The 22,554-nt window shown below is 38.2% G+C and overlaps 1 protein-coding gene across 1 annotated transcript in view; it reads left to right on the top strand.

The window, feature by feature from the left end:
- TMEM163 (transmembrane protein 163) overlaps positions 1-22,554 on the top strand; it is a gene marked incomplete at both ends in the record, with an annotated part of 88,903 nt that overhangs the window by 3,850 nt on the left and 62,499 nt on the right. The window contains one exon of the mRNA XM_082284830.1: positions 1,353-1,472. Within this exon, the coding sequence (XP_082140956.1) occupies positions 1,353-1,472 (120 nt within the window). The remainder of the gene's footprint in view (positions 1-1,352; positions 1,473-22,554) is intronic.

The following is a 22,554-nucleotide window of genomic DNA, read 5'->3' as shown; positions in this document are numbered from 1 at the left end:
CCCCCAGGGCAGAGATGTCTGATTCAGTTCTGAATTGATTCCAAAACCATTGCAGTTTTCAGCCAGTATATTACAGTCAGTTGAAATTAATATCTGTTAAAGGTTAATAAACTTGGTTAAACATCGTGTGGATTCATGAGAACCAGATCAGATGTCCCTGCCTTGAAAGTGGCAATAGCCATCAGAGGGAAAACTGGGGAAGGTAAGGATAGTAACAGCTTCAACTCTTATGTTTTAATGTGGTGCTGAGTCTTACAGAACCCCTGTTCTCCACCCTTTGTCTAAGACCTCAGACCAGCTACTGAAAGTTGTGCTGTTAAACCTCTGTCTCAGTTCAATGCATTCAGGGCAGGCAAATCTCTCAGAAAAGTGCTCATAATCTGAGAGGAACCACCCACATCTTCTGGAGTAACTCATTAAGAAATTTAAAACCATCAGGTTTTCTCTCCTGTTAAGCAGATTTGAGCTGAAACTTGATGGTAAAAAAGAATGTATGTGTCAAGTTCTATTAAGCATAAAATAATCAGAATGGGATATACAGAATGGAAATACATAAAATTCTGAAGACATTTTAAGAGTGGCTTAAGACTCAGACTGAGAGAATAAAAACCAAAGGATGTCGTTAATTTATGTTTAACCTGCATTCTCTGTGATTTAAGATCAGTGGACAAAAGACTGCCACAGATTGAAAGCATCAAAAAACAGAAAAAGCAATAGCATTTCCTTGTGTTCAACAGACTTCTGCACTGATTGCAGCAAGGGCAGAATTGCTTCTTCAGTTGGTTCTAGATGGGAGTGTGTTCTTAACCCAGATGAGGGACAAGATGCTTCAAGAGGCTTTTTCAGCTGCGATAGCTTTGATTCTGAGGCATGCCTGCTTGTCCTTTGATGATCAATATGTGTGGTGTATCCCTGTGCATTGGGAGGTTATTCCACAGGGACTGGTGAGCACAAGTTTTTCTCCTATGTTAATTATCCCCAGGATCCTCAAGTTCTGAAACAAGTTTTAATCTGAGGGAGTAGAAGACTGAGCCATTTCTTGTGTAAAGGTGCAGGTGGAAGTCATAATGATTTGTGAATTTCCATAACTGGAATGCAGTGCTCTTTTTAAGGGATTCATCTGTGGGTCTTTCTGTGTGGAATCAAAACAGCTTGTGTGTGCTCTTCTTGCTTACTCACATGTTTCTGGTGGCCTCATTCACCTAACCTTAATAATGTGAGCAGTTTTGGGCCTGTATTGCTTCTGTGTGTAACATAGAATGTAAATGTGTTTTCTAGGGCTGAACTAACACAGCTGTTTTTTTAAAAGGGGCAATGCATTGCTCATACATTCTTTGCTTATTGCTTATCAGGTTTACTAGAAAGCAGTACGAGGCTAAAACCTCATGAAGCTCAAAGCTACAGAAAGAAGGCATTGTGGGTTTCCTGGGTCTCCATTATTGTCACACTGGCTCTTGCAGTGGCTGCTTTCAGTGAGTATTGGGAATATTTTCAATCTTCACACCTCTTCCCTTCTGTTTTTCTTTTGGTCTCTTAGAATTTCTTTGTGGAAGCTTTCTCATGTTTTTTTCTTTGCAACTGCTAAAGAGGTTTCTCTCTAGGCTGCCTGTGTCTGCATGGTGCTTATAAATTAGTAAAACTGTTGGGTTTTTTTCTGCAGAACAGAGGGTTGTTGAAGGTCGGAGAAAGAAACAGGAGATGTTGGTTCCTGCTAGCATTTATACATGTGGAACTGTTCATTTTGGAGAGTAGTGTAAAAATCCTTATGCAGTGGGTTGCCTTTTACCAAAGAGGTCAAATAAGCCAAGTTTTAATCTGTTTGGGATTTGTAGTGGGAAGGCTATAATAAAGAATAGTGAATTGTAAGGGAGAAATACATAATTTATCTGTATTACGCTGACAGATAACCTAAGACAATGCTAATCTGGAAGAGATTAGACCAGTGCTTTTCTATAAATTTCATGACATTTTTCTCATTTACCTTTAAACAAAGAATTTGAGCAGGAAAAAAAAAATCCAAACTAAACCCCAAACACTTTTATATGGAAAAAAAAAGGAAATATATTTCTTTTATTTCAAAACGGCAGGAAATGCAACATTGTGTAAATACAAATTTTAGTTCAATGCAAATTTGCAAAATAGAAGCTTTCTATATTGGGCAATTAAGTAAAACATTAAAGACAAAAAGAAAGAAGGAATCTGAAACAAAATCTTTGCAGTGGCACATTCTCTGTTTTAGAGAAAGAAAAAGCAGAACTGATTGAATTTATGCTTTTATACAAACAAAAGGAGGGCTCTGTCTAGGAGATATCAAAGAAGTCTCAAAACACCATTCTTAAGCTTGATAAAGACAGACTTGTATTATTTTTTCCCGTTTTTTTTGGAATCACAGCGGCATGTCTTTTGTTATTCTAATCTCCATTGTATGACCTGCTGCTGGAAGTTGGTGTCAGCTCCCAGGAGAGGTGATTAAAATCTGACCAAATGGTCTCTGAAAACTTAACATATATTACTCAGAGCAGTTTATATGGAAACACAGGTACAATACCTTGGTTCAGAAATAAGAAAAAAGAGAAGGAACACTTAAAAGCAGAATCTGACACTGTAAAGAATTTGAATGTTAACAAGAGAGTGAAACAAGTTTCCATTTTGTTCTGCTTCATGGAAATACAGTGGTCTGTCTTTGCTACTGAAGCAACCTAAAGGTAATGCTATGTTACAGAATAACTTTGTTACCTATTAGCACTATAGTTTTAGGGAGTATTGTGATATGGCTTAATTTTATTTTATGTGTTCATTTGTCAGGGTTGCAAGAATTAAATGTAATAAAGATAACTAAAACTGTGTCTTTTAAAAGGATAATATAAAACATTTTTAAAGATTATTTAGGCTGATTTTTTTTTCTTTCCTTATTTTTGTCACTCTGGTAGTGTTTAGAGAAACAAACAAACAAACAGCAGCAAAAAATGTAGTCCCTGTCTGGATATACTGTGGCTGCATATTCAGCTGGAGGGGACAGGCACTGAAATACTGAAATCAGTAGCAGACTATTTATATGTTTTTGGAATGTATCTTTCCTCATGGTTTGCTGAGGCTAAATTTATAAAGAATGAAAGAGGAATCACCACGCAGATACATATTAAATCTGTATGGAATCTCTTAATAGGTAGCTGGCAGTAAACTTACATGCCACAAAAGCATTGCCAGGGCTTTTCATGTGTTTACTATTACAAATTTTCAATCTTTGAGGAAAATACAGTGACTTCTGGGATCACCTTGCTGTCCCCATGCAAAATCAGAAGTTCTGCTCATTTTATTGTCTCACACTGGCTGCTTCCTCAGTGCTGTCCTTTTAGCAGGTTTCTCTTCCTCAGTGCTGTCCTTTTAGCAGGTTCCTCTAGCCAATCCGTGAGTTGGGAGAGATGCCAGGTGACCAGAGTTTGCTGCCTGTTTGATAGAAATGTCTAATTGTCACTTTGGGGTATCTGACACTGACAATTCTTTGCAAACAACTGCTATTTAAAGCATCCTCCTTCCATTTTACCTCCTGTCTGTAATGGTGAAGTGTTAGAAATACAGCCCTGATGTTCCATTTCAGTGAAAAACGGGGACCTGTTGTGGTAATTGTGGGGCTACACTGACTATTCTCACTGCTCTTCCTGACTCCCCCATAAATTCCTCATTTAAATTTCTGTTTTATTTATAGGTTTCAAAATACTTTCTTACAAGTGTATCCCACATGATATAGTCTGATAACTGATAAATATATCTCTGATGTTATTTGATAACTGTATTTGAAGGAATGGAGGACATGAAAGGTAGGAAAAACACTAAGGGGAATGATGCCCATGTGGAGAATAGGGAAGAGGTGCAGGAGCCTCCTTTTCCAAACAAGTGTTTGTAACAAAACTTCCTTTCCTTTTTTGTGGTCCACTCCCCACCCTTTACTTCAAGGCTAGCAGTTGCCTCCAACACTATATTTTGCCAGCATTAGAGTAAGTTGGAATGGTTTATCTTGACTGGTATGCGGTGTTTTCTTTTGGTGGGATTATGATGCTGCCCTAGTTGAACTCTGACCTTTCACTTGGTAATTTTGAAAGAGATTGAAAAATCTCATGTTGATTTGAATACATAAAGTATCTTCCTTATTAGGTAATGATCTATGGGAAATGAAGCTTGAAATCATAGAATCATAAAATTTTAAGGTAGGCAAAGGTCTCTAGGATCATCGAGTCTGACTGTTAACCCAGCACTGTCAGGTTCATGACTAAACCGTGTCCCTAAGTGCCACATTCACACATTTTTTGAACACTTCCAGAGATGATGATTCCACCACTTCCCTGTGCAGCCTGTTCCAGTGCCTGACCAGACTTTCAGAGATTAAATTTTTTCTAATATCTAATCTAAGCTTCTCCTGGCACAACTTGAGGCCGTCCTCTCATCCTGTCGCTTGTTGCCTGGGAGAAGAGAGTGACTCCCACCTCGCTACAACCTCCTTTCAGGGAACTGTAGAGAGTGATAATGCCCTCAGTGGTCTGAGCTCTGTATGTTAGACTTACTGTTAGAAGGAACCTGTGTATGGGGTATTATAAAAGTGCAGAAATTAGAATTGTGATATGCCTATATCTATATGTCATGTATTTGCTGCAAAACTGGTATGTGATATGTATTGTCTCTGAGATGGGCTCTTTTGTGGCCTGAGATAGTGCAACAGAGGAGATGAAATGCTGATGTGTACACCAGATTGTGTTTGGTGTCTGGGTTTGCAAAGCTGAACCAGGCTAGGCTGGGTATGGAGCAGAATGACTGCTTAAAGGAAAATGAAGTTGTCACCTTCCATTCACTAATATGGACAAGTAGGGCTTAGACCATGAAATCAGCTTTTCCACTTAGCTGAAAGAACAGATCTCTTACTATCATTAGTACTTAATAAACTTAATTTTACTACAGAAATGCTGTATTTGTAAAAGACTGTTTGGAAGTTCCAGCTGCCGTCTCTAACGCAGCTCCTGCACTCTGTGGTAACTACTGTGGTCTCATGGCTCTGCGAGCCGTTGCAGATGTTGCTCTCCAGCATGAAATTGCACAAGGCTTCAGTAAAATCTCTACAGACTTAAATGTGTGAGATTCTTGAGGTCAGTGGAGCCCCATGTATCATCTTTAGTGGCTGAAAATTTGGTGCTCTCAAAATATTCTGGCACTGGTTTTTTTTGTGCAATACTTTTATGATCAAATGCTAATCAATACCTGGTGAGCAAATTCATTTTGCTCTTCATTTAGATGCTGCCTGAAATATGCATGCTTGTAGAATTCTCATCAAGAGTGGATTTACATTATTATAAATATATAGCAATAAACAGAGTCTGAGCATGATAAAGCTTATTAAAATGAACATTAAATTATTCCTTAGCACCCCAAGTAAGTGCCAGAATAATAATTCTAATATAATTGTTTCTGGATTACAGTAATATAAGCAAAGAATGATAACAGAGTAAAGAATGATAACAGGATATGAACATCTTTTTCTTTTTTTGCAGTGTATATCTGTGTAGTATAAGGCTGCAGTCATTTAATAATAACAACTATTGTTTCTTTCTGTAGCTGCAGTATTTTGTGTTCATACTGAGCCTAGTTTAAGAATCATGATAGAGAACAGGTGGAATGGAACTCTGGTGCTTTGAAACCCATTATTCTTATTTTCTTGCCATTTATGTTACTAAAGCATAATTTTGAAAAATATACAAATACAGCTTCTGCTGTTGCAGTTCAGTTTCTACTCAGGCAGCTAATCTCTGATAATATTGTCAAAGCAGAAAACAAGCTCATTCTGTCTGGTATTTTTTGTCCAGTGTAGACTTGTGATTCACAGAAAGCAGCGTGTTCATTCATCTTCCTGATCTGATTAGCCAAAATTGTTTCACAGTGAATGGAGGAGTCACATCAATACATCAAAACAATGTATAGACCAAGTTCTGCACTGAAGGCTTTCTTTGTAGTTGGAGACTGAGAGAAGATTTAGAATGTAAATGTGAGCTTTGTGAAGGGCTGCAGCCAGCCTGTCCCAGCGTGGCCAGGGCAGGTCTGCATCGGCCCTGCTCCCTGGGAGAGGGACAGAGCTGTTTGCAGGGGAAATATTGCAGGCAGGTGGGTGCTCAGGGCTGCTCTGGACATCCCTCCTTTCAGCTCACCACAGGCACAGGTAAGGCTCAGCTGTACAGAAATTAACTGAGTGCAGCAAAAGGTCAGATCCTGGTAAGTGTTTAATCTGGTGTAGTAAGAGGTGCTGGTATTTTGAGAAGGTGAATTCCATTTATCTGTATCAAATCTCAGGTGGAAATTCAATAGGTAGAATTCTGTGAGTGGGAGTCTTTCACAGGATTAGCTGTTGGCCCATGGATAAGATATTAAATGTAAATGCAGACACTGACATTCTGATTTTATATAAAAAACTATTTGTGTTTCAGAATGAATTGCTGAAAAATGATTTATCATAGGGAGCTTCCACACACTGAGAGGCATTTTGTTTGAAATCTATGGTGCATATGCTTAAAAATTTCAGGGTATGTCTTGCTTTCAGATTAATGCTTGATGCTAACTCAGATTCTAACAGTTATAAATGCCAACAAACTTAGAAATTGTGTATCCAGGTCCACTTTTGTTATTGGAATGACTACACTGAGTCATAAAGTCTCAAATGGGTTAGCTGTAGGACATGATTCCTGGTTTTCCTCCACTCTGGTGCATGCAAATGAAGTTACATGGGACAAACATTGAGCAAATGAAGGTGTTGTCCTCTGGATGCTCACACATGGATGTACTGATGTAATCTGTCACTCCTCATCTCAGACCTACTGCTCAGGCAACTGAGATGGGGAGCGACTATATTAATTTATTGACAAATATATAATTTTCTCTGTGGCCCATTCCTATTCATGCTGGAAAAATTAAATATATGCAGGCTTTCCCTGATGTTTGCACAATACTTAGTATACCCTGGGCACAGCTGTGAATCATAATAACACTACTAATAAAAAATGTAGGGGAAGGGTCATGGTTCTGAAGCTCTTTGGTTTGGATATTTAATCCTTTAAAGGTCACTGAATTTCGGACAAATGATGGGCATTCAGCACTCAGGCTGGGTTTACAGTGTCTCATCTGAGAACCTAAACAGAACTCTCCAGGATCACTGAAAATGTGAAAAGTCTTGGTTTTTGTGTTTTGTCTTTCAGGAATTATACAGAATTGCATTTCTCACTCCTAAAGACCTGGGAAGAGATTTTTTTTTTTAGATTTTTTTTTTCTTGAGTAGAGCACATTACATTTATTCAGAAGGTTACATTTCAAGTCCCATGCAAACGCTTAAAACCAAGTAAAGACTAAATACAGAATAAAGCTCCTCCGTGATAGTATGCAGAGCCCTCATTTTGCATGTTTCTCAGGATGTTTAATTACATCAGTTACAAAAAGACAGATGCTTCAGGGCTGTGGTCTCACAGAAGTGTTAATGAAATATGGAACTCAAATTCCCAAGGTAGAGTTCTGATATTGGTGACACTTGTGCTTCCCTGTCATCCTTGTTACAGCTGCACCACTACAGTAGAAAATAGAGTTTGGTCCTAACCGTGTTACAAATAAAATCTAAAGGACAAAAAATCCATTGCTGTGCAGCACTGGCAGAAGACAGCCTTTTGTATAGGTCAATCTGTGCTTAATAACAACAAAATGCAATTTTCATTCACTGGAAATGAAATGAGAGGCCAGAGAGGGCCTATTTTTTTTTTTTCAGGCATTCAGAGCTCTAAGTGACTTTCTTGGGAGGAGAAAATAACATATGGATGTCAAGTTCAAGACTGATAGCTGTTGAGCAGAAGTGTGGGTCTAAAATCTGCAGTGCTTCACACTTCATGAAATCTTTTCCTTAGCTGGCAGGCAAAATGATGGTAGAAGTCTGTGGAATCTAGAACAGGCTAGATAATGATATAATGGATTTGAACAGCAAGAAATTAAAAAATTGTTGCTGTGGTGGAAGTTTGTTAAAACAGCTAAGTTTGTGTTTAAAGGCTAACCTTTAAAACATACTAGCCTGTTGTATTTTTGCATTAGAAAATTGCAATTTAATAATTCCTTTTGTTAAGTACTTATTCTTTCCTCATGAGAGAAGATCATCACAAAGAATTTTGAAATTAAAACAGGGTTCTGATGATGAGGGAAAACTAGCACCATAACACGACTTCATGAAGAATGAGGAACGTGCAAGTACACTGTCTAGGCTACTTAGTGTAATAATCACAGTCACGGTTTCCTTTGTTGTTTTATTTTTTCTTTCCAAGGTTTTGTTGGGGTTTATTTTGTGTGGAAAAGATTGAAATAAGTCTGTGCAGTATTTAGACCAGTAAGAATGGTAATATCCTTCAAATGAATTAACATCTGTGTTATGTAACATATGTAATATCTGTTGTATTTAAACTATAGCAGGGCATTTTAGACACTTGAAATTTGGTTTTCAGTTTTGCCATCAGATCCCTGCTCAGATTCTGTCAAAGGCAACTCTGTGTTTGATGGTTCAGAGGTTCCAACTATGAGAATACAGTTGTGTAGCAAGGTTCAATATACAAATAAGTGTAAATAACTAGGTGTAATTACTGTTGAGTAGTTGTATGTATGTCATGGATCCTACTCCTATCCCTGAGAGAATTCTACTGTGCCATTAGAGACAGGTGTATGTAGAGGGTTAATTTTTCTTATGGGAAAAGAATTGAACTCTGAATGGGGAGGGTTTTAGGCAGACCTCTTGGTGCTAACTGGGTGGTGTGGGAATGATGTGCCCTGCAGCCATCCCTAGCTTGTAATGAGTGAAAAATGTGTATCTTGACTAAAAGCACATGAAAATAGTTAGGGGGAAAAAAAAAGTAATATTGAGTTTATTGCATGTGATTGGTGTTAAGTGTTGTCCATAAAACCCTGCTTGAATTTTATGTATAAAATTGAAAATAAATGATCCTCTAGTACAAGTCTCAGTTGTTGCTCTTGCTGTGTTTGCTGCATCACATAAGTGGATGTACATCTGCCCTTTGAAGGACCATCACTGCAGTCTGAAAAATCAAATGTATTTTCAATCAGTTGCTGTAGTATCAGTTCCATAAAACAGTACCTCAGATGTTGTAGGCTTGTGCAAAGGCATGAATGTGTTAACAGATTTCTTTATGAATGCCTGATATACCAGTAGAATTTGGTTTTCATAGATCATTTCGTATTTTCTCTGCTCTCCCAATTTAAAAATGCACTTTGCTTATTGGCAAAGGTGTAATTCTTTGTATCTGGAGCTGAAAATCAATATTAATGATAGAAAATACATGTTTAATATTCCTTGTGTCGTTTCACTTTATTGTTTGAATTTTCTGAGTTCTTAAATCACTACTGGATTGAAACTTCATGGGCAGCAGTGAAAGTAATGAAAATCAGTGCACAGCTTTCTTCTCCTTAGGTTTTCTGCCAGAAATTAAAAAATTTTAAAGTATTAATGTTTTTTAACTTATTATGCAACAAAATGTAAGCAACAAAATGTAAACTTGTACCTGATTTAATTTTTTTAGTAACATTTATAACTTTTGCTTTACTGGGGAGGTTGATAGTGCCTGGTGTTTCCTTTTTGGCACTTATTTTCTGTGATTTTTCAGTAACATTGTTTGAGTTCCTTTCTTTGAAAGTTAAAATTTGTTAGATTTTAATACTTTCTCAGTACAGAATTTTATTTGTAAATGACTTATTTTGTTAAATCTGCGCTGTAGGAGGACTTAGGAAAATAATCTCATTAAAAATATGTGTTCTTTCACCTACACTCGAGCTCCCAGCAGCTCCATACCTTGCTGCTGGATGTGAAGCCATGCTAATGCTTGGAGAGAAATGGGAGCATCTGGGAGACTGGGGGGGGGATACACAGAGTGTTAGCAGAGAAAATCTACTGCAACAGAGGGTGAGGTGGTGTGAATAGGTGGCACCACCCCTGCTGAGCTCAATAACCCAGTCTGAGCTGAAGGACTCTTTGGTTTCTGAAAATGCCACCAGCAAGAGCATAAACCTCGTGTCCTGGGTCCTCCTACTGGTCACATGCCATGCCACCTTGTGAGGGGAGGTGTATTAACACTCATCGTGTTAAAAATCCAGTTTGATAAATCTAAAGATTGGGAAACTTTGATACATTGTGCTAAAAGGGTGGTACAACCTGGTCAAATTAGTTTGGTACAAATAAACATTACCATAGTCTTTGGCAAAGACTGAAACAAAATGTCTGGAGATTGGGAAAGAAAAGATAACTTTTGATGGACACTCACCTTCATTTGCAAAGCAGTCTTCTTCAGGAAAACCATAAAGAGCTCCTATGTATCTCTTCTGACTTTCATGTATGACCCATTACTGTTCTTTTATCTCTGGATATTGCAGAAGAAGGGACAGAGGAGCTTATCTTCAGAGTTCGAAGAAGCAGATTAGTCAGTGCTTAGTCAAAGAATGACCAGAAATAACCAGCTGGTATTTTGCTAGACAGAAGAACTGCAGAGGAAGTGGGATAGTCTGACAGATACCATAAAAATAGGTAGACCAGAGGCATCTGCCTTCCAGGAACTGTTGCAGGATAAGTGGCTTTTGGCACTTGCACCACAAGCTCTCCTTTCTGGAGAGATCTCTGAGCCATTTTTTTTGCCAGGTGTGATGCTGAGAACGAGTAACGTCTACTGCAGAACAGGATCCTTGGCTGAATCCTAATGAAGTTTTCTCATCAGATATGAGGATTGTTTATCTTCTGCTATTAAAGATTATGCTTCAAGGAATTGCTAAGTACAATGTATCTTCTTGATATGTGAAAGCGAAGAAAATACGCATCTAAGTGCACTGTCCACAGATCACATTCTTTAGTGAAACAATTTAAGGCCAAAGAATGACAGTATTTCCCCAGGCTCTGAAAAAAAAACTTAGAAGAAAGATTTATTATTGTTCAGTGAGAGATTTAATAGGATGGAAATGCAGCCTGCAGTGTCAGCTGGGATGCATAGCTGGGGAAAATAAAAGTATCACCATGCTTTCCCATTTTGGTAGGGAACGATAGACAGATTAAGATATACTTGAAATGTTGATGTTAAATTCACGTTTAGTGTGAATTAAGTGTTGCTAACAGGTCCATGGAAAGCACAGGGCAGAGCCAGCATCATATCTGGCCAACGCCATGGAAGCCAGAGACAAAACTGATGGTGATTGTAGTGGTGGCAGATCACTTCCTAAATACATGGCTCAGGGGTTGTGAGAAAACTGCTCAACAGCTCGAGACAGCCTGTACAGTACTGGTTTATGGGGATCAATTTGCATGTGTGCTGGAGCGTGCTGCCAGGAATAAGAAAGACAGATGTAAGGCATCAGTCTCAGCTTGTTGTGTAAAACAGGGCTGTGTGTAAGCCCAGAGGATTACTGTGTACCTCCCAAATTGATAGACATCACTATTCTCTGACTTGCTGCTGTGGCTAACATATATCAGGCTGTAATGTCTAACTGTGTGGAACTAATAGTACCCAAAAGAGCCAATTCATCTGCTCATTTCTGTGGCACATCGAAAACTCATAGTAAACTGTGTCTCCTTTTCATTTAGCATGACTTGGTATTTCTGCGTGTAATTGCCTGCAACAAGAAAAGGAGAGATTATTTAACAATTCTCTCTAGCTGTGAAAAAATAGGTCAGCAAATTAAATTGTAAAGATTTTTAGTTAAAGAGGTAAAAATCATAGTTACGAGCCCTTTACCATATGAGTTCTGATTGTGGGAAACCCATAGTTACTGCCTGTGAATGTGTCAAAAAACCAAACCCACAAACATCTAATGCTGAGAAGTGGGCAGAAAAAGGATTCCATTTTTGTATTTTGGGTCCTGCCATTTGAGCAAACCCTACTCAAAGGGAAATTTCCTGTTACTCTCCCACTAAGAGACACTCATTGGGTTATCGTGTGTACATTTGCCTGCTGAGAAACATCTGGGGGATGAAAACAAGACTGTGATTTAAGGGATAATGTTGCAAGTAATGTTTAATGGCTTATGGAATCTTTAGGCTTGAAATTGCCTGAATACACTTGAGGTGATTTATAGGGACAGATCTTTAGCTGGAGGCCATAGATTTGTTGACTTCCATGGGTTTGTTTCAATTTGAAACGAATAAGCATCCGTCCCTAAAGCATATGGCAAATGATAGGATGAACTTGTAGTGAGGTGTTTTCAGGACTGCCTCTCTGTTTAGCATTTCCTTGGTTTTTTGGTAGTAACTTGTTTCTCAGTTTGTGAGGAAATATTTGCTTAAGGCAGTCTGTCTTAACTCTTACAAGCATTTTTAAACACGGGAAAAAAGGTGAATTAACAGCAACTCAGATCCTGCTAGGTTCACAGAGGCTGGGCCAAGAATTTGCTCCAGGGACTATTCTAATCCTGGGCATAGCCCAAGCTTTCTTTGCGGCTTTGGGAAAATGATTTTACTGCCATAAGCTTGTTCTCCATCTGCCCACATCAGGCTTTGATAAATGAAAAGGCAACTGATTTTTCTGCCAAAATTTGGAGTGTTTTGCTATATAGTAGCTGACACGTTTATATGCATCCTGAGTGTTTCAGAGTGACAACATGCTCTGAATTTTATATGTGCAGTTGTAGGAGGGCATTGCTGGCTGCTCCATCTCAGTATTAGACCTACTGATTTGGGGGATAGTTTCCAGAGTTTGTTGTGGTTTAACTTGTGAAAGCTGTTTCAAGATCACAGAATTTCTAATGCTGCAATGTACTGAATGCCTTCAGATGTATTTGACTTCTTGATGCCTGTGTGGTGGTAACTTTACAGTTGAGTGATGTGTTTTGGGCTGGTGGGTTTTGAGGAATGTGGTGTTACTCCTAGTGCATTTTGGTGACACTTAATCCAGTTACTGTTTGGCTGGAACAATTTAGAGACAATTTAGAGTAAGAGGAGAGGGTTGGGCAGGTGCATAGAGTGGTGGCTGTTGGTGGAATAGCTTCACTTTTTGAGGCAGGGCCTCTCAAGGTCCCTGAAGTACTTAGGGGCTGGAATCTTGTATTTTTCTGCTTTTTCTTTTTTTTCTTCTCTCTTTTGTAGGTGGTAGAGAAAGGTTAATGTTATTAACATTGGTTTTTCAGTGCTGGCAAGCTTATGTTCATTCTCTCTCTTTGAGTAGCGGTTTTCATTGGTCAGATAGATGTCAGAAAGAGCTTTCACAACTTGAAACTGCTGTCAAATGAATACCACTGAGAAATAAAAAGGACAGGAGAATGCTAGCAAATAACCTGCCTTGAGTTCTAAGTGCATTAAGTTCTTGAGATCGAGGAGGAAATCCTTACAGAGGATGGCAGTTTAAAAAATTTGAAAGTATCTTCAAGCAGCAAGTAAGATGGCTTCAACTACTGACAGTTGTCTGGAACACATTAGTGAGGCCTTGGTTCTCAAGGAAGAACCTATTTTTCCACGTGTCTGTTTGACGTGATGTTATTTTTTGCAAGGCTGTGCTGGGTTTGTTGCATGTACTTTTTTCTCTTTTTGGGAAAAACTGAGCCAGAGGTTTTTGTAACAAAGCTCAGCAGTCCAGAGTTCAAAAGTAAGGTTTGAAAGCTGCATAAAAAGTGCAGTTGGATTCCATGCGGTTACCAAATGTTTTCCTCTATTGTCTTTTCTACTTTTTGGGTTTTTTAAAAAATATTGTCAAGAGTTGAACAGATATTTGAGGTCTGGCTGTCTCAGCTGTGGCAGTCTAAAACTAGGTAAGTTACATTATTCACAGAATATCTAGACAGATTGGTCACTGCATTTACTACTCTGTATGAATCTGCTGGTAATTTGTAACTGAGCTGTGAATATTTTTCAGGGCAGGACAGGGCAAAGTGAAATATATGTCCCTGGACATTGCTATGGTGCTGGAGGATGTCTCCCTAGCCCTTGCAGCTGAAAAAATAAGCAAAAATCCATTTGTGAAGGCTAAGGAAGTCTGTCAATGTGAACACTGTTAAGCAGAATGGTGTCCCTGATGGTTTTTGTAGGTGGCTGGAAGTTTGCATTCATCTATTATAGAATGGAAAAGTCAGTCTTTCCATGTTGTCTTAGAACCATAATGAACAGCTCTCTGCATATGAAGTTTCCCTTTATATCTCCCCCTGGTGTGGTTAGAGTTCACTGTGAAATAAATGCTGTTCTGCAGTGACCGTAAGGCACACTGGAGTTTAGTGAGTTGGTGATTTGTTACCCTGGCTGGGTACTGTGCACATTTTCTGCATAGGCTACCTGCTGCAATGCAGGTTTCTGCTGAGCAGTAAAAGACCTTGCTAAATTTTGCTTTTGCAAAAAACCAAGGCAAAATAATAAGCCAGCTTCTGTAGTACAGGAGAAAAGGTTTCTTAAATATGGTACTGACTTAGACAACATAAAAAAGCACCCCCAGTGCTGTGTTAAGTTTGTTTAAAAATTAGGGTAAGTAGTGCTTATCAGTGATGAAATCAATTTTTCATGGCCAAATGCACCTCACTTGTTTAAAGGACATGTTCCTGTGATGGTGTGTTCTTTTCTGGGCCTCTTATACGTGTTATTCCAGTGCTTAGCATGGAGAGGAACTTCAGGTAGATGATTTGAGGAAGAGCTACAAAAGGATTGTTGTCTTGCCTTATCTTGACAGCTACTGAAGTCCTGTATGACATTTGAAGATGGGGGTGGGAAGTAGGGAAGACACACAGAGGAGTTCTGAGGGATAGAAACGTGCTAACAGTGCATCTGTTGGGTCTACAGGTTAATCCTGGGAAGGTTTCAGTGTCCTGTGTGTCCCTAAGTCCTATTGTCAAGTCTTTGAAACAGACTTTAAAGAGCTGCTTTCAGTCCCAGTGTCTTTGCTATTCTCACATGCACTGGCAAAGCTCAGTGTCCCTGGAATGAGGAAAAGCCAAAGGGTTTTCTAATCATCATATGGGCAGATGACTTGGGTGCTTTTAGAGGTGGGAGTTGTTTTGATGCTTAATTTCCCTTTGTGTATTCTTGCTTTTCCTGTGCTATTGTATAGAGGTGAGCACAATCAGCCTTTCTTTTAATGGCACTCTTAAAAATGTAGTTGGGCCTGGGAATTCCATGACACTCATATAATTGAAGAAAGCAGACATACTCCCAGTTGGAAAGAAGCGATGGAATCCAGTGATGTCAGTGCTAAACACAAGTGGAAGCAGACTCTTAAGTGGATCACCCAGGGTAAAACCCATCAAAGCTGGCAGCAAAGCACTTCATAAACAGGGAGGTGATATTCCGTCATCCTGCCCTACATAGTAGAGGACATGTGGGAAAACAGATTGCACAACTGGGTTGCAAAGAAGCTGCAGGACTAACAAATTGGTTTGGAAATCTAATATAAATGTGTAAACATAAGCATGCATATTCTGTGGTTTAAAGCAAAGGCATAAAACATGGGTCTTGCTAAGTACTATCTAATAAGGAATTGCTTTGAGGGGATGTAGTGCTTCTAAAAGCATATTCTCAGTTCCAGGCCAAGGAAGATCTCAGGAGAGCTGGGAAAGCTGAGGGACAAGGGTTATAAAACCAGGCTTGCACTCCTGTGCACTACTGTCAGTTCCTTGCTGCTTGGCACAGGAAGAAAGGGTGCTTATGGCAGATAATGATACAATACTGGTTTTATTCAGAAGGAGTGTCCTACACTCTGAGGTTTTGAAACACCCAGAAATCTTTGGAGAAAATACACTTTTGAAGGTAAAAAATAGAGTTTTCTGGAGTGTCTGGTGTTCAGCCCTGTGTTGTTTCTTTGTTTTAATTTCTCATACAAGTATAAATAGGCTATTCATGAAAAGTAGAGGTCGTATGAGGAGCTGACCTTTGCTTGTAATGAATCTATTTAACTGTCATTCAGGTGATACATTTTGCAGTTAGTTTAAGAACTTTACAGGGAGTCTCACAGTTACAAAGCAGTTTCATTCCAAAAAGCAGCAGATTTGATCTTCAGTTTGAATGTGTCCATTTCTGGGGTCCAATTAGGAAGGAATGGAAATGGTGTACTTCTCCTTTCCTGGTGGCCTGGGCTTCACATTTGCTGGCAGATAAAACTGCAAGAAATATTAGTTACTGCACAGTGCAAGGACGCCTTTTAGAACTAAGTGTTTACAACCTGTTTTCTCAGCTCTAACTTTTTGTGTGTGTACCCAGTGATTTCACTGGGTTAGGTAAGGTTCAGGGAAATTAATAAAATGTATCCCATTAATGATGCTGTGTAGCTCTCCTGCTCACAGAATGTATCTGCCTTGATTTCACTTCTGTAACTTCCATCAGAATAGATTTTTGCCTTCGTATGTTACCGTGGGTGTCTTGTGATGCTGATGAAATTAAGATAAGGAATGTCAAGGCCCTGGGTCAGCAGAAGATGTTGATAAAGGGATTCTGTTTGGGAGATACTTGGTATTCATTATCTTTACTGCAATCAATAGAAATCCTCTGATGTAGGACATCATCAGTAGCTGGGAAGAATTTGACATGCAAAACAGTGCATGGCTTTAGGAAAATCTGAATTCAGTTTCCAGTTCTGGTGCTGGTAGAGCACATAACTTTTCTGTCACCTCATTGCAGTTAGATTTTGAGGGCTGCACTTGGTTTTAGTAATTCTGATTTAGGATGAATTAGAAATTAAATAGAAATTAGAACTTTAAATGACTGATGTAATTTGTTTTCTTGAGATTATTCACATCGTATTCCTAAGCCTTAGTAAGATCCATGATCTTGAGCTTTGAGATTTTCATGAAAGAATGTACTTTTCTAAGTGTTGATATAGTAGGATATGGTATAGAATTCCTCCAGTTTTAGGCAAAAATTACTGTGCTAGATAGTTATAGAAAGCACAGAAATACAGAAGAAGGTACTTAGGATCTTGAAGGAGGTTTAGAAGCAATTACATGTGGTTTTGTTGAATTTCCTCCTTTTAGCTTCATCTGTTAAAAAAACCCCAAACAAGATTGTTCAGAATTCCAATAGATAGGGACAAACCTGCTGGCCTCAGGGGTGGTTTTGTAGGATTTTTCCTATTTCTTCAGTAGGTTCAGAATTCCATTTGGTAACAGTATTAATGATTGCAAGGCGTATTTGGTTTTCCCCGTTAGAAAACATTTCCCTGGGCTTGGATGGCCCTTCTGGGATGTTTTTTGCCTTTGATTGCTGTGATGAAATCTCCAATGTGAGTATAATTTTCTGTACATGAAACATTTGTTAATCTTGCTGTGTTCATTTCCAGTGGTGGTCAACTCCAAGTGGAAGAACAAAACCTAGTCCTTCATGTACCCCAGTTATATTTAACAATGCTTTATGTCTCTATTGCCTCCTGTGTTCCCATTCTTACTTTAGGAGAAATCTAATGGCTACTTAGAAAAACATTGGTTTTTTGCTTCTTGCTCTCTGGAAGGACAAAAGTTTAGAGCTTAGAAGGACTGTACAGTAGTAGAGGGGCAATTCTATTGTGTTACAGTGTATGAAACCAAGGCTTTTAAAAAGGGAAAAAGCAAATTCAGATTCTGGAGCTGAAGTGAATTCCTGGGCTTTATAACGAGCTGTGATTTTATGGAATTAAATTAAATCTGTATTTTTCATGGAACTGCTAATGATACAGGGTGGAATGCTGCCTGGGGAGGCAATGGGGGTTGATGGGAGAATGATGAGAACAACACCATTGTTGAAAATCTATTTATTCAGTATGAAACAATAATACGTAGATAACAATAAAGACAGGTCCTTTTCCTATCCTATGCACAGTAAGACTGCCTTTCCTACCTGTGGGAAGAAGCATCATGTTTCCACGCTATATTGTACACTGGCATATCCTGCCCTCAGCACTGCATTCAGGCAAATTGCCATTCAAGTGTTGCAAGTGCTGTGGGTCAGTGCATGTAAAATGTAAAAAACAACAACAAAAAAAGGATCCCTGCATGAGCTGGACTGCAGTCACTGTTCAGGTGACACCTGTGACATGTTGGCTTTTTCTGAGGGCTGCTTGTTTTGGGGGAGCTCTGCTGAGAAGGAAGCAGGTTGTCTGTTTTTCTGTGTATGCCTTACTATGTGGTACACAACTTCCCCTGCCACTTAAAATAAATTTATTTTTCAGAAAAATTCAAGTAAAGGCTGTTGTTTCCATCCTGGAAGTTTGCCTTTCTGGTATTTAACTTCTTTTTCTTAAATTAATCGTATTATTCTGGTTAAAAAACATCAGGTCTGTTTTTCTTCTGTGTTTGTTAATGAATGTCAAAGTTTCAGTTACTGTTTTGTGGTAGTAGAAAATTTGACAAGATATAGGCATTATTTATTCTGTTTCCCATATGAAAATAGCTATTTCCGAGTACAATGAGCTTAATTATTTACCTGAAGGAAATTGCAATGCTTTGGTTATATAATTTGCTAGTATAAAGTTTTATTTACAGTACTTAGGAGTGCACTGGGCATATCCTCTGTGCTCCCTGGATACTTTTTCTTAGGCTTTCTATGAAAATCAAAGCCCAAAAATCCATCTGAATGCTGTTTTCAGTGGCAGCAATACAGGGGTGCGGTAACCCTGATTTCCTTCTTACTCCATGCAAACTTTTGTCTATTTGACAGTTGGAAAGAGGAAAGTTTGGGCATTGAGAGTTATTAATCTTCCCAAATTTTCATTCACCACCTTGTTGGCAAGGGCTGTCCTGCTCTGTATTTCATTTCACAGCAGCTGTGGTCCTGAGTCACACGGAAAAGCTCGTATGTAGTGTTTGCCTCTGGTGCTGTGCCCACTTCCACAGACACTGCTGAGGGATGCAGAACATCCTGTTACTTTGCTGTTTTGTGAAATGGTGATTAAATCTGAGCTGCTTTAGAAAATAACAAAGTGATTCATAATGCTGCACGGAGCACATGTTGAATTTGGAGATTAGTAAAAATAGTAGGGATGGCTGCTTTGAGCAACTATCAAGTTTCTGACTCAAAAATTGATTGACAATTTCTTTACTTTCTTCCCTGATTTGGTTGGATTATAGAAAGTGAGACTTCAGCTTTAAGAGATGGGGAAGCAACAGAACCTGGAGACATGAATTCTGTATGCTCTTCCATTATTTTCTACTAAATGAAACCATTATTCAAATAGAAATACTTCTTAGCTTTTAAAATTGTCTAAAAATTTTTTATGGAGAATATAGATGATTTATCAAACAGATCAAGAATATTAGGCAACCTCCTCTCTTCTGTTCTCACTGTAGAAGTAGTGCTGCAATATTTCAGGTATTTCATGATACAGGACTGTTTTGTTGAGGTAGTTCATGTGGTTAATTGCCTTTAGCAGGAGTTAGGTCAGCCTTGAATGTAGTGGACTTCAAAGCAATTTGTTTAAATGGTTTTCAGCCCCTAACAACTGAAGAACTTGTCATCCTAAAAAATTAAATTAGGTTCTCCAGAAGTACTTGAGAAAGCAATTGTTTTGTAATTGAGGTTTAGGATTGAAAAGGAAAGGTTGGAGAGGGGGAAGCAGTCTGATTCTGGAGGGGAAAATTACCCTAAATGCTGTTTGTTGAGTGAGAAATTGAGGGTCCTAAGAAAGACAGAAATTGTGTTTACTTATACTTCAAACCCTGATGGAGTAAACAAGTAGCTCCTGCTCCTTTCCTGCAGATGGACAGAAGGAGAACATGGATGCAGCCCAAAGTCCAGTTTTCTGTTGAGGTGATGCTGACTCTTAAAGGAAGATGAATACAAACTCAGAGTCAGGTCTGGTGGACGTGGTGGGTTGTTGGGATACAAATCAGTTGTCCCCTCTGATAATTCTTCTCTTTAATTTTACCTTTATCTTCTGAAAAATAGGGGAAAATTTTAATTTTCTGAATAAAAAGCCTTTAGAATAAAAACTCCATTAGAATTAAATTACATGCTTAGTAATATAAGATACTATTTTAGAAGTTTTAAAATTCTAAAGAAGTGCATATTCCCTTTCTCTTTGTCCTTTTTCCCCCTATAACTGTTGGTTTTGTGTTTTCTTTTTTCAAGTGCCCATTTGTTTTGAATCTCAAGTTATGCTTTGTTCAAGTGCTTAAACAGTACATTTCAGACCATTCTGATCACTGAAAATGATACTTTCTATTACATTTTAATCATTCTTAGGTAAAAGTATGTGGTCTAGGTTATATATAAAATGGTTACTTACTTCAGGGGCAGGTACCTGTTCTTAGCCTATTACCTGGCTTTAGATAAGATGAACATTGATACCTTTGCTGTGTGGTGTCAAGGGCATTTTAACCAGCTCCTCTTTGTTTCTGTGGTTTCCCTGGCCCTAAGTCTGCTGTTGTTTTGATCATGTCTCAAAAATGCATATTCAGGTCCCAAATCTGTACTGTGTTGCAGTATTTTATGTTTCTGGTTTATTATTTATCACTAAATGCCTGTGAATCGGATCATATTTACAATTTCATGCCACTGGGAAGGTTACATTGAAGAAGAATAATTTGAATACTGATTTTAGAAGCCTAATTTTGACTCTTAGTATCTCAGATCACCTCTTTGAACATTCTCCCAGTGGATAGTTTTGCATTACATGATGTTTTCTTAAAATGTTTAAGAGGAGTTGTTATAGAAACTTTGCAACCTTTTTCCATATCTTCTTCATTTTAAGGGAAATTTGTCTGCAGTATTTTCAGAATGATATTTATGTTTATTAATGCTTAAGGACTCATAGGCCAGGGCACTGGCCTTCCATTGTTTGTTGTTTTCAAGATCTAACCCGTTGCTGTGGATAAGCAACTCAGGATTTCAGATTTAATTGTGTTTGTCATGGCGTGCCCTGTGTTAACAGGCAGCTTTTGAAATTTATCAAGTCAGGGATTGAAGTCGATGAAGTTGTGAAGTTTGAGTCAATTCTCTGTCAGCATTCAGAATTTCAGGAGGAAGCCTGTGCATGCTGATGACTGGGTTGTTTAACAACTGCTTGTGAGGAGTGGTTTTGTAACAAATATCTTTGGGAAACACAGTGTTGGTTGAAGCGCATTTCACTAGAACCAAAGATGAAGAAATGGTTGTGTAGCTGAGAAGTAATGAATTACTGACAATTAATGAATTACTAACAAGTATTTATGTATTGTTGGCATCTGACCTGCAGCCTGACTTGGGCATGTGTTTGGTTTCCATGTGTAACAACACTATAATTATCAGAAAGAGAGCAGAACATGGTAATAGTCCTCATGGGTACTTCCAGTAATAAATATAATTGAGTTCACTGAATAACAGACCTAAATGTGCATTGATTTTTGAAAAGAGAAAGAAATAGCAAAATGATTTCCAATTAAATATTTATTTATTTATTAGAGAAGGAATTCAGAAGGAATCTTCTAAATTTACCACTCTGCTTTGAAGCAATCTACTGGGGGAAATTGTAATTTTAAAAATTGCACCATGAGTTAAATTTATACCACCTCAAAACACCAAACTGTTTTAACAAGCTCTGTGCTGTATAAATGAATAGATTAAAGCTGTGTTTGTGTCAGAAGCTGAAGGTGCTACCACTGTGGAGTTCTACTCCAGCAGCTTTCACACGTCACATGGCAGCTAGGTAGGATGCATTGCTGTTAGACCAGCAAGGCTATCAAAGAAAGGGACTCTGAGATGTCTGGTTTGTTTCATCTGATAATTAAATGGTAATTATGCAGTCAGCCATTCTGGTGTAAAAGTTTGTTTAAGGCAATGTTGGAAATGAAGGTCTTATGTAGAGACAGAGACTTTGGGGGTACTCTGTACTTTTTTGATCCCTAAAATTGAGTGTATCAACAAAAAAATGTTCATGGATTGAGAATAAGAAAGACCACTTAAAGAAATATCAACAAAAAGATGCTAGAAAATTTAATTTAAAAATTACATCCTTTAAAGCATCTTATTGCTTTAAATGGGAATTTTTTTTTTAGCTAAATCAAAAGCCTACTATGAAGTTCCATACCAAGAAAAGTATATGAAACATCTTTCCTGCATAAATATTGGAGCTAGGAGATCTAGTGTGCAAGGACTGAAAGCCCTCCTCACTGAAAAACACTTTATAATCTTGATACTAAATGTATGCTGTGTAACATCTGGGAATAGACCCTCTTTCCCCTCCTGCAATATGAGAATGTTTCCCTCTACAGTAAATTCTGTCTCCCAGATGCAGTATTTTTATTGAATAATTTTTTTAGCCTGTTTTCCATATTTTTTCCTAATACTGACTTATCATCATCATCATCATCATTATCATCGTCATCATCATCATTATCATCTATATATCTATATGTAGTCATTGAAGACCAATTAAATATTGGAATGATTGCACTGTGAGCTTCACTATTGACTTCATAGCATGGGCTTTTTGGTTCTGATTTTGCAAGTTGAAAACATTTGGAGGAACTCGAAAATCTCACTTACATTTTTGGTAGCTAATATTTTGCCTAAGGGGAACAGCTCTTTCCAACTCACGCAGTGATTATTTCTTATCCTGGAATAGTGCCTTCTGATGTCTTAGCATTTGG

Source organism: Coloeus monedula, assembly GCF_965178545.1.
Source record: "Coloeus monedula genome assembly, chromosome: 7".
Lineage (NCBI taxonomy): Eukaryota > Metazoa > Chordata > Aves > Passeriformes > Corvidae > Coloeus > Coloeus monedula.
The sequence above is the reverse complement of the archived record's forward strand: the minus strand, read 5'-3'. Positions and strand labels throughout refer to the sequence as shown.